This window comes from Herpailurus yagouaroundi, unplaced genomic scaffold (assembly GCF_014898765.1).
Source record: "Herpailurus yagouaroundi ecotype Mexico unplaced genomic scaffold, PumYag 161, whole genome shotgun sequence".
Lineage (NCBI taxonomy): Eukaryota > Metazoa > Chordata > Mammalia > Carnivora > Felidae > Herpailurus > Herpailurus yagouaroundi.
In genome coordinates this window covers 4762403-4777808 of record NW_024412402.1, presented here as the reverse complement: position 1 = coordinate 4777808, position 15406 = coordinate 4762403, and the positions used below count along the sequence as shown (strand labels likewise).

Below are 15406 nucleotides of genomic sequence, written 5' to 3'. Positions count from 1 at the left end.
TTGGTCAATTTCTAGAGTTCTGAAAAAATTGATTTTGACCATTTTTGCTGGTGTTCTCATTGCTTTGCTGGAGGAGTAGATTTTTCAGAGGTCCTTGCTCTACCGTTCTGTAAGTGCTTCTCTCAAAGAAACATTTATAAATATCACCTTGATTCAATTCTACATTTTTTGGTTTCATTTCTACTCACATAGTACTCTTTCAGAAAATAAATCATAAAAATCAGAGGAGAGATATAAGAAAACATATTTTCTGATTTTTTAGTATTTCCCTTGTGCTATGGTGCTATGGAGGAACATGTCAGGAGCAAGGTGGACCAAAGCTGTTTCTTTCAACGTTTTTATTTATTTTTGGGACAGAGAGAGACAGAGCATGAACGGGGGAGGGGCAGAGAGAGAGGCAGACACAGAATCGGAAACAGGCTCCAGGCTCTGAGCCATCAGCCCAGAGCCTGACGCGGGGCTCGAACTCACGGACCGCGAGATCGTGACCTGGCTGAAGTCAGACGCTTAACCGACTGCGCCACCCAGGAGCCCCCAAAGCTGTTTCTTTCCAGAAAATAAATATAAATCCAAAAGCATGGTCTTCCTAATTCTATGCTAGTCACAAAATGGATGGGGATTGGAGACATGTTCGATAAAGGAAAGCTAGAAAAGGGTATGTAACATTCCAAGAAAAGAGAGCTTTTACACCTGGATTCCCTATAGGGAAAAGAGTGGAGCTTCTATTTAATTTTTTTTAATGTTTATTTATTTTTGAGAGAGAGAGAGACAGAGCGTGAGTGGGGGAGGAGCAGAGAGAGAAGGAGACACAGAGTCCAAAGCAGGCTCCAGGCTCTGAGCTGTCAGCATAGAGCCCGACGCTGGGCTTGAACCCACGAACTGGGGGATCATGACCTGAGCCAAAGTCAGACACATCCCCGACTGAGCCACCCAGGAGCCTGAAGAGTGGAGCTTCTAAATGGGCCAGGTATGTGATGATCACTCCACTCTGGATTTCACTTTGCCAGCACTCAGCCTATTCTCCACAGCTTGCATCAAATAGCAGACGCCGAGATGAATGAGGTGCAGAACAGAACCATGATCAGTACCTTCCCCTTCTTGAGCAAAACTGGAATTGGTAAAGGGTCATGCTGACGAATAGCAGGAGATTCATTCGTGGTGAGATTCTGGGCCGAATTCCAGACACCAGTTCATTTTAGGGAGGAGTGGGAAGGAGATTTGCATTTATGACCTCACGCAGAAGCTCCAACCCCGGAGCATATAAAGAGGTGAGTCGCAGGTATTTCCTAGTACCTGGCCCAGCCGTCTCCAAACCAGTCAAGACCATGGCAGTCCTTGGCTCCACACTGCTGCCACTCGGGCTGTTTCTATGCTTCGGACTGCTGTGTTCTTCTGCCAGCTCTGCAGGTGAAATTGACAAATGCATGTTCTTCAGTGAGGTCACCACCACTGGCCCAGGCATCATGGTCAATTCAGATGTCTATGACAGCAACAGAAACTACACAGGTGAGAAGCCGTTCTCTCTGTCGTCCTTTGCCTTCTATAGGGAGTTCATCAGAACTTCAGAGCACACCCCTCCATTCCTGCGCTCAATCACATAAAACATGTGTCTTTGACCCAAATGGGAAGTGGGGGCAGAAACAGAAAGAAAGAGAACATGTGATAGAGTTAGCTGGGTGGGGCTGTTTCTGCCTGTTCTCTGCGCAAACCTGAGCCAGGGGGCCATGACGTCCCGACACGCAGATTAACTGAGCCCCAGCAAGAGCTCACCTGAGGCAAATTCTCTGACTTAAAGAAAAGGGGCATTTTTATTATTTTCAGGGGTAATATCTGCATCACAGTCTGTAGTCTGTTCACATCCATTTGAGAGAACAATGCCCCTGTGGATGATGGCATGTTGCATGCCGGGAGGCGCTGTTCACCTTCAGTCTGTGGGAGGAAACTCGAGCGAGCTAGGCAGGGGAAGTGTTACTCTCCCACCTGGTTCACAAGCAGCCTGAAGCCGAGAGAAGTGAGGTGATGGCTCAGGGTTCCACTGCAGCAAGTAAGTGGCAGAAATGTCTGGCTCCTGAATCTTGGTCTTTCCTTTCCAATCTGATGCTTCTCTTCGAGGTGCCGAGGAACATTCTCCAAATATCCCATTTTGGATCAGCCAAACCTTATAAGTCAAGGCAGGTGCTTTCTAATTACGTTCATAATAACAACATTTAATATGGTGGTTTACAGGTATTCATGCATTTATTCCTCACAATAACCTGTGAGGCAGATACATGCCACAGTCATTCCCATTTCACAGATGAGAAAACAGAGGCAGAGGTGATAGTCACTTGCTCAGGTCACAGAGCTACTTAGATGGTGGCACTGGGATAGAAACCCGAGCAGCCTAGCTTGAGACACCCGGCCCCTAACCACTGCACCATACGCCTCTCACTTACGGTACTGAGCACTGAGACCACTCATTATGTGCTGGGTGCTGTTCCAAGGGTAAATGCTATTGTCTTCCCAGATGAGAACTGTGGCACAGGGGAGTTAAAGTTTTTACCCAAGGTCACAGGAAGGAGCACTGTTAATATCTGAACCCAAGTTAACAGCTGAGATCTGTCCAGCTCCATTCAGCCAGGCTGTCCAGCTTCGGAGACTGCTGTCTCATTACTGTGTCATCCTACTACCCTAGAACTCGACCCCAATTTTTCAGGGAGCACCAGGGTGGATATTACACCCATAAACTACAGAGTCCAGACTTCGGCAGGAGAACGACCATGGTCTGCCTTCCCATGCTCATCCTGTCTTGTCCTTTTTCCTTTTTTTTTTTTTTCCATCGGGATTGTCACTAAGGGCCTCCGTTGTGACTCAGGTCACTGTATCCCACTCCTTCAGACAGTGGGTCCTATCCTACTAAGCCAGGGCAGATAATCTTATAATTCAAGATGAGGACAGGAAGGCATATGTATGACCTTATCTACAGAGAAGGACCTGGGGCAGGTCAGAGAAACAGCTACAAAGGAGATCACAGACCGGGGACTTAAGATAACATATCACAAGGTGAGGGATTCTGCTGCTGAAATCAAAGAAAAAGAAATCTATCTTGTGAAGATGTTGGGGGAGAGACATGTAGCATGGGGGCCTTCTGAAAGTAGGGAAGGAGGAGAAAGAACAGTCAGGAGAGGATCCATGAGACCCCTTGCAGGGGAATACACTGTGTGAGAGGGAAATCAGGCATTTACATAGGTGCCGGGTAGAGCAGGGGGGTGAGGAAGGAGGAGAGGAGCTCCGGTTCACCGAACACCTACTATGTGCCGGGCACTTCTCCAAGTTTCGTCTGACTTCGGCTCAGAACAGAAAAGTGCTAAAAGTTCTATGATAAACTGAATCACTATGTGAATGATTTAAGTTGGGAGTCAAAATCCTATGCTCACGGAGACGTGAAGTGTCAGACTCCACACCTAGGATTACACAACAAGCTCTGTGATCTCCTTGTAAGGGTGTCATTGCAGGACTCCTCTGGGATGCGGGACCTTTGGGGAGACTAGATACATACCCACAAAGGGCAACAGCTTCTCCTTATTTTCATTTTGAATATTTTTTTAATTTCAGGGTTTGTGTCAACATTGGCAGGTCATATACAGACCAAATGGCATGTCCCATGGCACAATGGCAGCCTAGGTGTTATCTTAGGAGAGGTTTCCTAGGTTTGTCTTGGTATCAGGGAAAGAAACCTGGGATACAGTGACAATATTAAGATTTTGCTGTGTAAGCATCGGCCTCCATTTTTCCCTTCAGTGGGCAAGAGGGATGTAACTTGCTTGCCTTTTTCCTGACCCTTCATCTTTAAGGGCACTGTACCACCTTGGGTGCACAACTTTTTAAATCAATCAGTGAGTAGTTATCTGGTACCCTCCAGGTGCCCAGCACTGGATGGGCCAGATACTGACATGGATGAAACCACAGTATATAGTACAAGCCAGGATGTAGTTAAGGACTCAATTCCATAAATATAAACATAAATGTTTCAGGAGAGAGAGGGAAAGAGGGCTGAACTGGCCAGGAGGTGGGACATAGGCAGCGTCCTGGAGGGTAAGCGGGGATGGAATATGTGATGAGAAGGCAGAATCCCAGATAGGTGGTCAGACACAAACAAAGGCCAGGGCAGGTGATGGCCGGGTGCATCTGCAGAGCCAGAAGAAGGCCGGCTGCCCTGAGGGCAGGAGGGCAGAAAACACAGTGAGCCAGGCTAGGAGGACCATGAAAGCCATGTGCCGGGTCCTACAATCAAGAGAAGTGAAAATATAAAAGCAGAAATGTTTAGATCCTCTAGAAAGAAGGGCACTTGGACGGTTTTGGAGAGTACTGTATCCAGAAGGAAGTGTGTGTGGAATCTGATCTGGCTACGGTCTAAAGAGAGAAGGTGGAGGCCAGAAACCCAGACGACAGATGCCTGGGAGGGAAGAAAGGAGGCAGGACGCCAGAGGGAGAGAGAGAGAGCAAGCAGAAGCAAGAGCACAGGCAAGAGCATGCCCCCAGGAGAACTGACAGACTTGGTGAAATCTGCCGGACAGCATCGCAGAGCCCTCCACCCTGCGTATGTCTACAACAGCAGCCAGGTTCTTGCCTGGCAAGTCGGGGCCTGTGGGGTTTGGCTCAGCGCACCACCACCACCCCCACCCCCCCACCCCCCCACCCCGCCCCCGTGACTGGCAAAAACAAAGAGAAATGTTTTGTGCTTACATAAATAAATAAATAAATAACAATGGCCATTCACCCAACACCCATCACGTGTTAAAGTCTTAACACTATTCTCTGTGCTACTCCCAGGAACCTTGTAAGATAAGGTATCACGATCTCCATGTAACAAGGGATAATATCATTATCCCCAGACCTAGGACCAGCCCTGGGGCAAAGTGGGCATTCAAGAAATATTTGTGGAGTGAGTGATGAACAAGGAAACCGAGGCTGAGAGACGAAATGGCTTGCTCCTAAATGTAAGAGCTACAGTTCTCATCTAGGATTGTCTGACCCTATTGTGCTACAGGCTTGACATTCTATGCTTTGTAAGGAGAAGTCTTTGAATGAATGTGAGTGGCTGACAGGGACCTGGAGAACAGCCCTTTGGCATTGAGAAATTCTTTCAGAAGGGATCTTATTATTATTTTTTTTAATGTTAATATATTTATTTTGAGAGAGAGAGCTAGCTGGGGAGGGGCAGAGAGAGGGAGAGAGAGAATCTGCAGAGAGAGAGAATCTGCTGCAGCACAGAGCCTGACTCGGGGCTCGATCTCACAAACCGCAAGATCATGACGTGAGCTAAAATCAAGAGTCGGGCACTTAACCAACTGAGCCACCCAGGCACCCCTCAGAAGGGATCTTCTGAGGGAGAAAATGGACAGACTGAAACATTCTCTTGAAATTCCCTCTCCACTACCCATCAGGATGCTGGAATCTAGCCTGTGAGTGCACCCCAGGCTAGATCAACACGGAAGACTCACCTGATTGGGGAAGGTCAAGAAACCCTAGGGTTATGTGATAGGTACTGGGGCTCAGAGACCCCATCCCTTCCCTCACACTTGACAATAGAGACCTAGAGGACCAGGAAATGGACTCTGCTTTGACTTGTCACTAACAGGCCCTTATTTCATGACCGACTTCCCAAGGGGCCCACTTGACCCTTTCTCATGCATCAACCACACCTCTCCCCACTCTCCACTCACCCTGACAGAAGGGGAGAAGAGGCTATCCCCTTCAACTGGCTGATAGGAACCTGGCTCCACAGATAAAGAGCCATCCACGAGCTCACCCCTATTATATAGCAAAACCAGGGCCAGAGTACTGGTCTTCTTTTACCTTTTACTATAAAAAATTTGGAAAACACAAAAATGCACTAGGAAGAAAATAAAAATAATCTATAATCCCACTACCAAGAAATCATACTTAATATCTTTTACTTTATTTTATTTTTTTAATTTACATCCAAATTAGTTAGCATGTAGTGCAACAATGATTTCAGGAGTAGATTTCTTAATGCCCCTTACCCATTTAGCCCATCCCCCCACCCACAACCCCTCCAGTAACCCTCAGTTTGTTCTCCATATTTATGAGTCTCTTATGTTTTGTCCCCCTCCCTGTTTTTATATTATTTTTTTCCCTTCCCTTGTGTTCATCTGTTCTGTGTCTTAAAGTCCTCATATGAGTGAAGTCATATGATTTTTGTCTTTCTCTGACTGATACTTTCACTTAGCATAATACCCTCCAGTTCCATCCACGTAGTTGCAAATGGCAAGATTTCATTCTCTTTGATTGCTGAGTAATACTCCATTGTATATATATATACCACATCTTCTTTATCCATTCATCCATCGATGGACATTTGGGCTCTTACCATACTTTGGCTATTGTCGATACTACTGCTATAAACATGGGGGTGCATGTGTCCTTTCAAAACAGCACACTTGTATCCCTTGGATAAATGCCTAGTAGTGCAATTGCTGGCTTGTAGGGTAGTTCTATTTTTAGTTTTTTGAGGAACCTCCATACTGTTGTCCAGAGTGGCTGCACCAGCTTGCACTCCCGCACCATAGTTAGTATCTCATATTTCCTTCCAGACTTTTTTTCATCAACTTCCTTTAAAATGGGATTGTATTATATGCACATCCTATTTGTAACTTTCTTTTTGCACACTAAATTTTGATTTCATGACCTTCATCCCCCTGTCACATGCCACAGATGGCGGCTGATTGTTTCCTTGTCATTCCCTCATAGTATGGGTTCCTGTAAATGCCAATATCAGCTCTGTGGTCCTGCGAGCAGTGGATGAGAACAACACCTCACTAGGCCTCTGGGAAAAAGCAGACGAGCTTTGCAACAGCAGCGCCCTGTATCACCTGGAGAACTTGAATGACAAGCTCTTCACAGCAAACTGGGTATCTCCTAACTCCGAAAACATAACCACAATCGAGCTACAGTAAGAACCTGTCACCATGTGATTTGCTTTGGGCTTTTATGGGCTTTTTGCAGATGGGGTTTATGCAGTTTTACACTGACCTGAGATGGCTCAAAATGCACCCCAGACACGAAGTGGAGAATTTAGTAGCTGTGCTCTTTTTCTGCTTCACCATTCTGTCCAACATTTTACCTACAGTTCATGCGCACACACACGCACCCCCCTCCCCCCAGGGCAGGCTCAACATAGACAGAAAGATCTGGTTGTGAAGAAATCCAGAGCTAGACAGTGGTTAAAGCAAACCAAGCTAACAAACAAATGAAAACCGAATTTATTCAGGACTGTCGCAACAGAAGAACCTAAGATAGAATAAGGCTCAATTCTGAATACCATGTGGGCAAGTGGGAATTTACAGCCAAGAAGCAGGGTGGGGGGGTTGGGGGGGTCACTAAGAAGAAACAACAAGGCCTGTAAGGGGGATTCTGGCTAAACTGACCTAACAGGATTCTTGCAGAAGGCAGGCCAAGGTGAGCAGATATTATCTGGGGTGGTAGAGGAGGAAGAACCAGGTGTTAGGGGTGAAGGGTGAGAGGTAATTGCTCAACTGACTTAGAAGTGTTCTTGCTGAAACCAGATTTTACAAGGAAGTGCACAGATAGGTCTGGGAGAAGGTTCTGGAGCCTGACTAAAGTTTGGTCAAGCAAAGAATCTTTGCCACTGGGCACATGTTTGCATCAAATTCCAGAGGATCATTTTTTAAAACAGATTCGTTTTGAAAATGGCAACTGTGATGATCACGTAATAACACTGACTTCCTAATGTCACACCGAATGGACACACTCAGATTCCGAGGCGAGGCCAGCCGGCGCTCACATTCCACTTTAACAAAACGACCTTCCTCTCAGCTAGAGATGTTACCCAGGTTACTTTAGGAGCCCACGTTGAGAGGCCCTCACACTTTCAGACTGCCACTCTGTACCAAAAGGGCAGGTCTCACCATGAAGCCATGTCCCCGGTCGATAGCCACCAAGTCTCTACAGACACTGATGGTGATGATGCTGTTGAGCCATCCTGCCTTCTCCTGCCATGCCTGGGGCCTGATGGGACATGGCTGGCTCTGGAGAAGTCATTTTGCCCACGGTGACTTCTGAGAGTGGAAATGCAAGGGAGCTGCTACATCCCAGCCTCCTGATGACAGCAGTCTCCTAGATGCCAACCAAAGCTAATCAGGGCAATGACTCTGCTTACACGTCACATCATTAAAGCCTCTACACTCCATGCAACAACAGATGAAAGACCCAACGGTGACCACCTGCCACAGAAACAGCACATCCCCACAGACAGTACGGTCTCCAGACCCCTCCTTGGCCCACGCGGCTGACAAGGGGAGGGACCGGCACATATAATGGGGGTACAGACAGCAGGGAGCTCCACCGTGCTGGGTGGGGCACAAGGAGATGTGAAGAGGCCCCTGCCTCTGGGGCTCCACAATGAGTTCTGGGGAGGCAAGGCCTCTGTAGAAATCACTGCAGAGGGTGAACATCACTTCCTCCAGAAAGCATTCCCTAAACCCCCAGGTCAAGTTCCAGCTCCCTGCTTTTCACCCTCAGAACTTTCACTGCTTCTTCACAACACATAGCACACCTGGGATCCATTACTTAACTCGTCCACTGATTGTTTTACTTTTTAAAAAAATTTTTAAATGTTTATTTTTGAGAGAAAGAGAGTGCGAGTTGGGGAGGAGCAGGGAGAGGGAGACACAGAATCCGAAGCAGCTCCTGATTCTGAGTTGTCAGCAAAGAGCCTGATGGGAGGCTCAAACCCGTGGACTGTGAGATCATGACCTGAGCCTGTTGAATGTATGAACGAGAGAATGGGTTGATAGTGAAATCACTATAATAAGAATAGCATACCAAGGGGGCACCTAGGAGGCTCAGTCAGTTAAGCATCCAACTCTTGGTTTCGGCTCAGGTCATGATCTCACAGTTTGTGGGTTTGAGACCTGTATGGAGCTGCACACTGTCAGCATGGAGCCTGCTTGGGATTCTCTCTGTCCCTCTCTCTCTCTCTCTCTGCCCCTCCCCTGCTTGCATTCTCCCTCTCCCCCCCCTCCCTCTCTCTCAAAATAAATAAATAAGTTTAAAAAAAAAAAAAAAGAACAACATACCAAGCTGTACAGATCATTTAATGAACATTGAGCACCTACTATGTGTCAGGCATTGCTGACAACAGAACCTGTCCCCATGGAGCTGGCCCTCCTGTGGCAGAAGAGGCTCACAGCAAGGCAATGCAGTCGAGGAGCATGTCTCTCTAATGGAGCTCTGTGTGGGTTAATGACAACAGGGAGAAATGACTTCACAGAGGTTACTATTGAGTATATGGGCAGATGGGACCAGGACGGAGATCACAGGCAGGGCTGGCTTGGACAAAGAGTAGAGGTTCAGAGTGGTTCAAACAAAGAGCAGAGGTACATACCAGCCGGTAAGGAGTTCAGGGTGCTGTAATTGGTGGGGTGGGGGATGGACAAGAACTCGGCTGGAGCAAGACCACAGAGGATCTTAGTCAAGACAATATAGACCAGATCAGTATTTAACGATCTGCTGATTATGCTGTAGAGAACACTAAGGTCGGGATCCTCTGGGAAGGAAGAAATGGGAGCAGGACTCGTGAATTCCAGAGCTGAGGTCCTCACCACGATCTCTTATTGATTTGCCCTCCACAGAGCCTTTGCTATCAATTTCTACAACATGGCTACATTTTCTTCTCTGCAACTAAGAAGAAAAGGTAAGTTCCTCTGTGGCCTATTTACATATCTGGCAGTGATTCAGTCAGCCTGGAAAATTACTTTGTGGATGTTCTAGAAAGTCTTCTGGTCATGATTGTCCACATGTCAGTTGAGTCCCCCAACACCTGAGACCTACAGAAGACGGCTCAACCCCTTATCAGATGCCCTCTGGGAAACAAAAGCCATTCCCAACATTTCTGCCAACTCCCAGGGGCTAACTCTCAGTCACCTGTGGCTCCAGACTACTGCTTCCTCAGGAGCCATTATGTCTAATACTACATAGATGGATATGAAAGTCAGCTCTTTCTTTAATCTCCACAAAGAATTCCCACTCACACAAAGTCTTCATATGTATAGCAGACTCTAACCAAGGGGCTGAAGGGAAGAGGGGGAGATTTGCATAAAGAAGGGTTGATACTGTAGAAATACTCATACTTTCCTTCATTCTCAGAGTGGCCTCTGGCCACCACCACTACCACCAGAGATTTACACTGACCTTTCACAGGCTGTCGTCTCCAACTTCAAACCATCCTGGAGCTCCTGGTCCTTCTCCTCCCTTCTCTGTCCTCTTCCTTCTCTCCTACCTCCTTCTATGGAGCTAAAACAAATTCGAGACACTGAGGTCCAAGAAAGATAGGTAACTTGCCCAAAGCCACACAGAAAGCAAATGGCAAAACTAGGACTCATAGTCCACATCTTATACTTTTTTCCACTTTTCTTAGACTTACATCAAAACTAGAAAGACAACATTTTACTACGAATGAAGTTTTAAAATGCAAAGCTCAACCAAGAACAATAAACATTAGTCTTTCTTAATGTCCAGATAACAAGTCTTCCTTGGGAGCCCCCCAACATGCAGTATGATGCTCATTTTCCTGCTGACTGTACATTGCAAATGTGGTCACAAGGGATATCTGTTTTCAGCAATAGATTTTAAAGTGATTCTGCCTAAGGAAACTATTACATGAATGCCTTCATGGTTTCCTTTGGTGCTTCCCCTCTGTGGAAAGACCAGGGTATTATTTTCTCCCTGAAGGGTATTTTCAAGATGAACACTCATGTAAATGCTAAGAAAGAAAGAAAAAATGTGTGTTTCTAATCAGGATTCCTTCAAGTAGTTGTGTTCAGACTTTGTGGCTCAGTGGGATACTAGAGAAACATTTGCCCTGGAGAAACACTAAATGAGATAGGACAAGGCCTCCTAACTGGAAGACACCCTCCCGCTGGGGACAGTGCTTGGGCCCAAGCAAATCACAGGATTTCTCCCTTCTTATTCTTCTATATAGTCCTCTTTGATCCATAGACCCCTGGAGGCATCATTATAATACTCCAGGTTTTCCAGGATCAGACTACCCCCAGGGCCTGGTTCTCTGCTTCTCTGCAAGGCAACCTCAGAGAACCCATGGATGGTCAGACCCCCACATCTGAGAATGACCAGTGCCTCTGAAACCACAGAAAGAGATTCAGGGGTTTGTACAGGGCCTCTTTGCACTTGCTTTAGGGCAGGAGTAGCCATCCTCAGGTCTGAATGATTATCTATTCTTACAAGCTTTATATGCAACCTTTGAAATTAGTAGGAAAAAAAGAAAATCATGCCATTCTGGATGATATTTGCACTGGTTGATCTAATATAACATTAAGGACATAAAGACATAGGAGGACAGACTACCCACCCAACAACAAATTCAATAGTTGTATAAATTCCTTCCAATTTAGGATTGTGTAGACCTTAAGGGTAGAGAATCTTTCTTACTTGCATTTTGTTCCTTGACATTCTGTACCCCTAGTTTTTTCCTCATCCTCTACAAATACTTGGTAGCTGAGAAGGGTCTACTGAAATTTGATCCAGCGTTCCATCAGATTAGCCTCCTTTCTCTACTGCCCACCACCACCTCCCCCCAACAAAGAGATTGTGATGCTATTGTTTGTTTGTTTCCAGAGACGACCAGCTCCCAGATATCCACAACCAGGACAACCCCAAGCCCAAACCCAATGACAGGACACATCTCTACAACCAGGACAACCCCAAGCCCAAACCCAATGACAGGACACATCTCCACAACCAGGACAACCCCAAGGCCAAGCCCAATGACAAGACATATCTCCACAACCAGGACAACCCCACGCCTGACTCCAAGGACAACCAGCTTGGCCAACAAAACCTTCCTCTGCCCCATCACAAGTGCCATTCAGATCCTGATAGTCTTTCTCACCAGCAAACTCCTCTCCTAGAAGGAAGCTAGGAAAATAATTATTCCTGCCTCCTCTGCATCTCCTACATTGAGTTCCAAGCCAGGGCTCTGACAGGTGTGCGAATGAAGACTTTACATTCTCAAATGTACAACTCTACTGCCACTGCTTTGGACAAAAAAACAGAGACTTGGGATCACTTGGTGGAGGGTAGCTAGTTCACTCACTGGTGGACGTGTAGCACACAGATGTTCAACTGGATCTCTCAGGACACAAAGTAGGGTTTTTTGTGGTTTTTGGTTGTTGTTGTTGTTAACTACTTAGACCTGGTCTGGGTGTAACCTGGAATTCTGGCTTTCGATTTCACATGCTGACAGCCAATTCCGTGACCAATGTAAACTTTTGTTCGCTGCCAAATGATTTCTCCACGCCCCAGTCTCTGTGGGAAAAAACCTTTCCTCACTTGCAAGATGATCTCAGATTTCTGACCAAACCCACTCAGGTCACACTGAGGTTCTATGTCTCATGTCACTCAACACGGAAAGGAGAAAGGAATAGCCCTGGTGCTATTGGCCACACCAGTAGCATGTGAAGGGCTAGAAAAAAGGAATGTACCAAGTCTGAGCAACCTAGAATGGGGAATTACTATGGTATAAAATACATTATCTTTTTGTCATACCAAATAAGCTATATTTCAAACAAGAATAATGAATGTGTTAAATCCAAATACAAGTCTTTAGTGAGCGGTTACTCTAAAAGTACAAAATACTATCTGATTTTACTCATGTATGTGAACATTAAAAAAAAAATTAACAGAACAGTAGGAGTGTCTATGTTTTCAAAGACAGATCCAAGGGTAAAATTTTCCCAAGGTTATTTTCCTCAAGTTACAAACTGGTCATTTTTCCCCTAATGGTAATTTCCACTAAGAAAAGGGCAAAATATTTACAGTATTCATAACACAATGTAAAACCAAAAGAAAGCATAGGGTTTCCCATAGTACCCTGATGATAAGCAACAAAGTTTTCTTTTAATAATTATCCTAAATTCCAGGATGCCAACATCCAGCACCTAGCCTTCTTTGGGGACAGCTTCTGTCAATTTCTTCCTCTTCCCTGAGAAAAGGCCATACTTTCCTACTTGTAGGTTTTTAACTTCTGTTGAGATCTGGACGTGGTGAAGGTTATAACACAGGGCCTCTGGAAATCAGACTCCCCTGCCCCTCCCAGGGCATGCTGCTGCTTGTTGAGAGCCTCCGTCCATCTGTTGAGGGATCTCTCAACTCCTCTGGGCAGACTCCACTCTTTTACTTGTTTAATTTTTTTTAATGTGTGTTTATTTATTTATTTATTTATTTATTTATTTATTTATTTATTGAGAGAGGGGGGAGGGGGAGAAAGCCAGGAAGGGGCAGGGAGAGAGAGGGAGAGAAAGAAATCCCAAGCAGGCTATTAGGCTGTCTGTGCTGTTGGTGCAGAGCCCGACATGGGGCTTGAACCCACGAACTATGAGATCATGACCTGAGCCAAAGTCAAGAGTCAGATGCTAACTGACTGAGCCACCAATGTGCCCCGCAGACTGTGCTCTTTGTTAAGTGTGGTCACTGACAACTCTGCTATATTATCTCAGCAGTCAACTAGTAACCTCATAGATTTTCTTACATGTCAAAATTTAGCAGCCTCTTTCTTCATTAAGCATTCCTCTAATAGCTGCAAGTTTTTTTTATATTAGATCCTAGAGTTTGTAGAGAAAGTTCACTGACAGTTTTGCCAGCAGAATGGTTTCTGCAGTGGATAGACCAATTCCTGGAGCTCCCCATTCTGCCACTTTCTATGACATCACTGGGTAGCCACCATTAGTATATGCCAGGCGCTGTGCTAAAGCACCTTAAAAGCATCATCGCAGATAATCGTCACAAGAACCCTATGAGACAGAGCTGTTTCACAGATAAGGACACTCGGGCGGAGAGAGAGAAATAATTTGCCCAAAGTCACTCACTGAATAAGTAATGAAGCTGGGTTTCTACCATTTTGGAACCTGCACCATAAACAAGGACACTCAAAGGGCCCCCTGTGCGGCTTCTACATGCCCTGGCATCCTCCAGGGCACCTGGTTCCCCAGGGTCATATGACAAGAAGAGGGTATGGAAGGTATGTGTGTCTCTCAGGGACACAAGCAGGCTGCGTGTTCCCACAGTCCTCCACGCCCCACTCTCTGCTGCCACCTGTAAGATAAACTGCGATGACCCAAGACCCAACAAGTTTCATATATACCTGTCGTGAGCCAGCCTGGCCTCATCTCAGGTTCGGTGTGGAAGGTGTGACAACAACTGGAGGCTCAGCAAAAATATTCTCTTGAGTTGGAAAACTTTTAGACTCGAAGAAGTCTGGGAAGAGCTGAACTCAGACACGCAACACAGAGGTAGCTGTGCGAGAGCACTGGGTTCGGAGGCAGGAAGCCTGTTAAATTCTAGTGCAGCTACTAAGTAAAAAAGTGACCTTAGGTAAGTGGCTTTACCCTCGTTTGCTTCGGTTTGCATCTGTTACACCCAGGGTTGCCCAGGTGGTATCTGAGCCTTCTTGCAGGTAGGTCTCCATTTTGATTTCTCTGTCACATCCAGACCTAGTTCTAAGGGTCTATCTAGCTGGAGATGGTAAGTTGGTGCTAAGTCAGTGATGCTTTATGCCACGTCTGACTGATTGGCAGACACTGCTGGGAGCACTGTTGAGGAAGATTCTGAAGCAAAAGCCAGGCTCAGAAATAGTGTCCTATTCAACAAGTATTATCTTCCTTGGGCTCAGGAGGTAGGACTGAGTGTCAGGGGACCCAGGTATCTGCCGTCCTTAGTCCCTAAAGTGAATCCAGTGAGTGGCTACAGAACAAGAGTAAAGGGATGATCAAGTACGTACATTCAGTCTAGGAACAGCTAATTCTGATCATCACTACCAGGGAAGTGACTCACACAAGGAAAACAAAGGCATATAGGCAACTCCAAGGAAGCCCACAGGTGGCACCTCAAGCAGAGAATAAAGAGGTGAACAAAAGATAGACTGTTTTCACTCCCACACTCACTTGCCCAACCTTGTTCTTCCACTTTTATGTTTTCTTGTTTGCGGCTTCGTGTTTTGTGAACTCGATGCATTCTTTTTTTTTAAGTTGTTTTTAATGCTTATTTATTTTTGAGAGAGAGAGAGAGAGAGAGAGAGAGAGAGAGAGTGTGTGTGTGTGTGTGTGTGCGGGCAGGGGAGGGGCAAAGAGAGAGGGAGACACAGAACCCGAAGCAGGCTCCAGGCACCCAGCTGTCAGCACAGAGCCCAACGCGGGGCTGGAACTCACAGACCTCAAGATCATAACCTGAGTTGAAGTCGGATGCTTAACTGACTGAGCCACCTAGCCACCCCTCAAGGCATTCTTATCCTGTGTTAGAAGCAGCAACTGACTACCCATTTAAGGGAAGTGATCATTCATTTCTGAGGAAGTAGGTGAGAAAACTGCTA

At 46.1% G+C, this 15406-nt stretch overlaps 1 protein-coding gene across 1 annotated transcript; it reads left to right on the top strand.

The window, feature by feature from the left end:
• The first annotated feature begins 1325 nt into the window (after window positions 1-1325).
• Window positions 1326-11951, top strand: PLET1 (placenta expressed transcript 1). Its single transcript, XM_040482838.1, has 4 exons — window positions 1326-1506; window positions 6754-6955; window positions 9657-9718; window positions 11659-11951. Exons 1-4 carry the CDS (start codon window positions 1326-1328, stop codon window positions 11949-11951), a joined length of 738 nt encoding a protein of 245 aa, XP_040338772.1.
• The last annotated feature ends 3455 nt before the right edge of the window (window positions 11952-15406 follow it).

What these genes read in the sequence shown, in the direction of transcription:
- PLET1 (XM_040482838.1), top strand. Translation starts at nt 1,326, where the DNA reads ATGGCAGTCCTTGGCTCCACACTGCTGCCACTCGGGCTGTTTCTATGC. An exon ending in CAGCAACAGAAACTACACAG is followed by an intron (nt 1,507 to 6,753) that starts GTGAGAAGCCGT and finishes ATTCCCTCATAG; the next exon opens with TATGGGTTCCTGTAAATGCC. An exon ending in TCTGCAACTAAGAAGAAAAG is followed by an intron (nt 9,719 to 11,658) that starts GTAAGTTCCTCT and finishes GTTTGTTTCCAG; the next exon opens with AGACGACCAGCTCCCAGATA.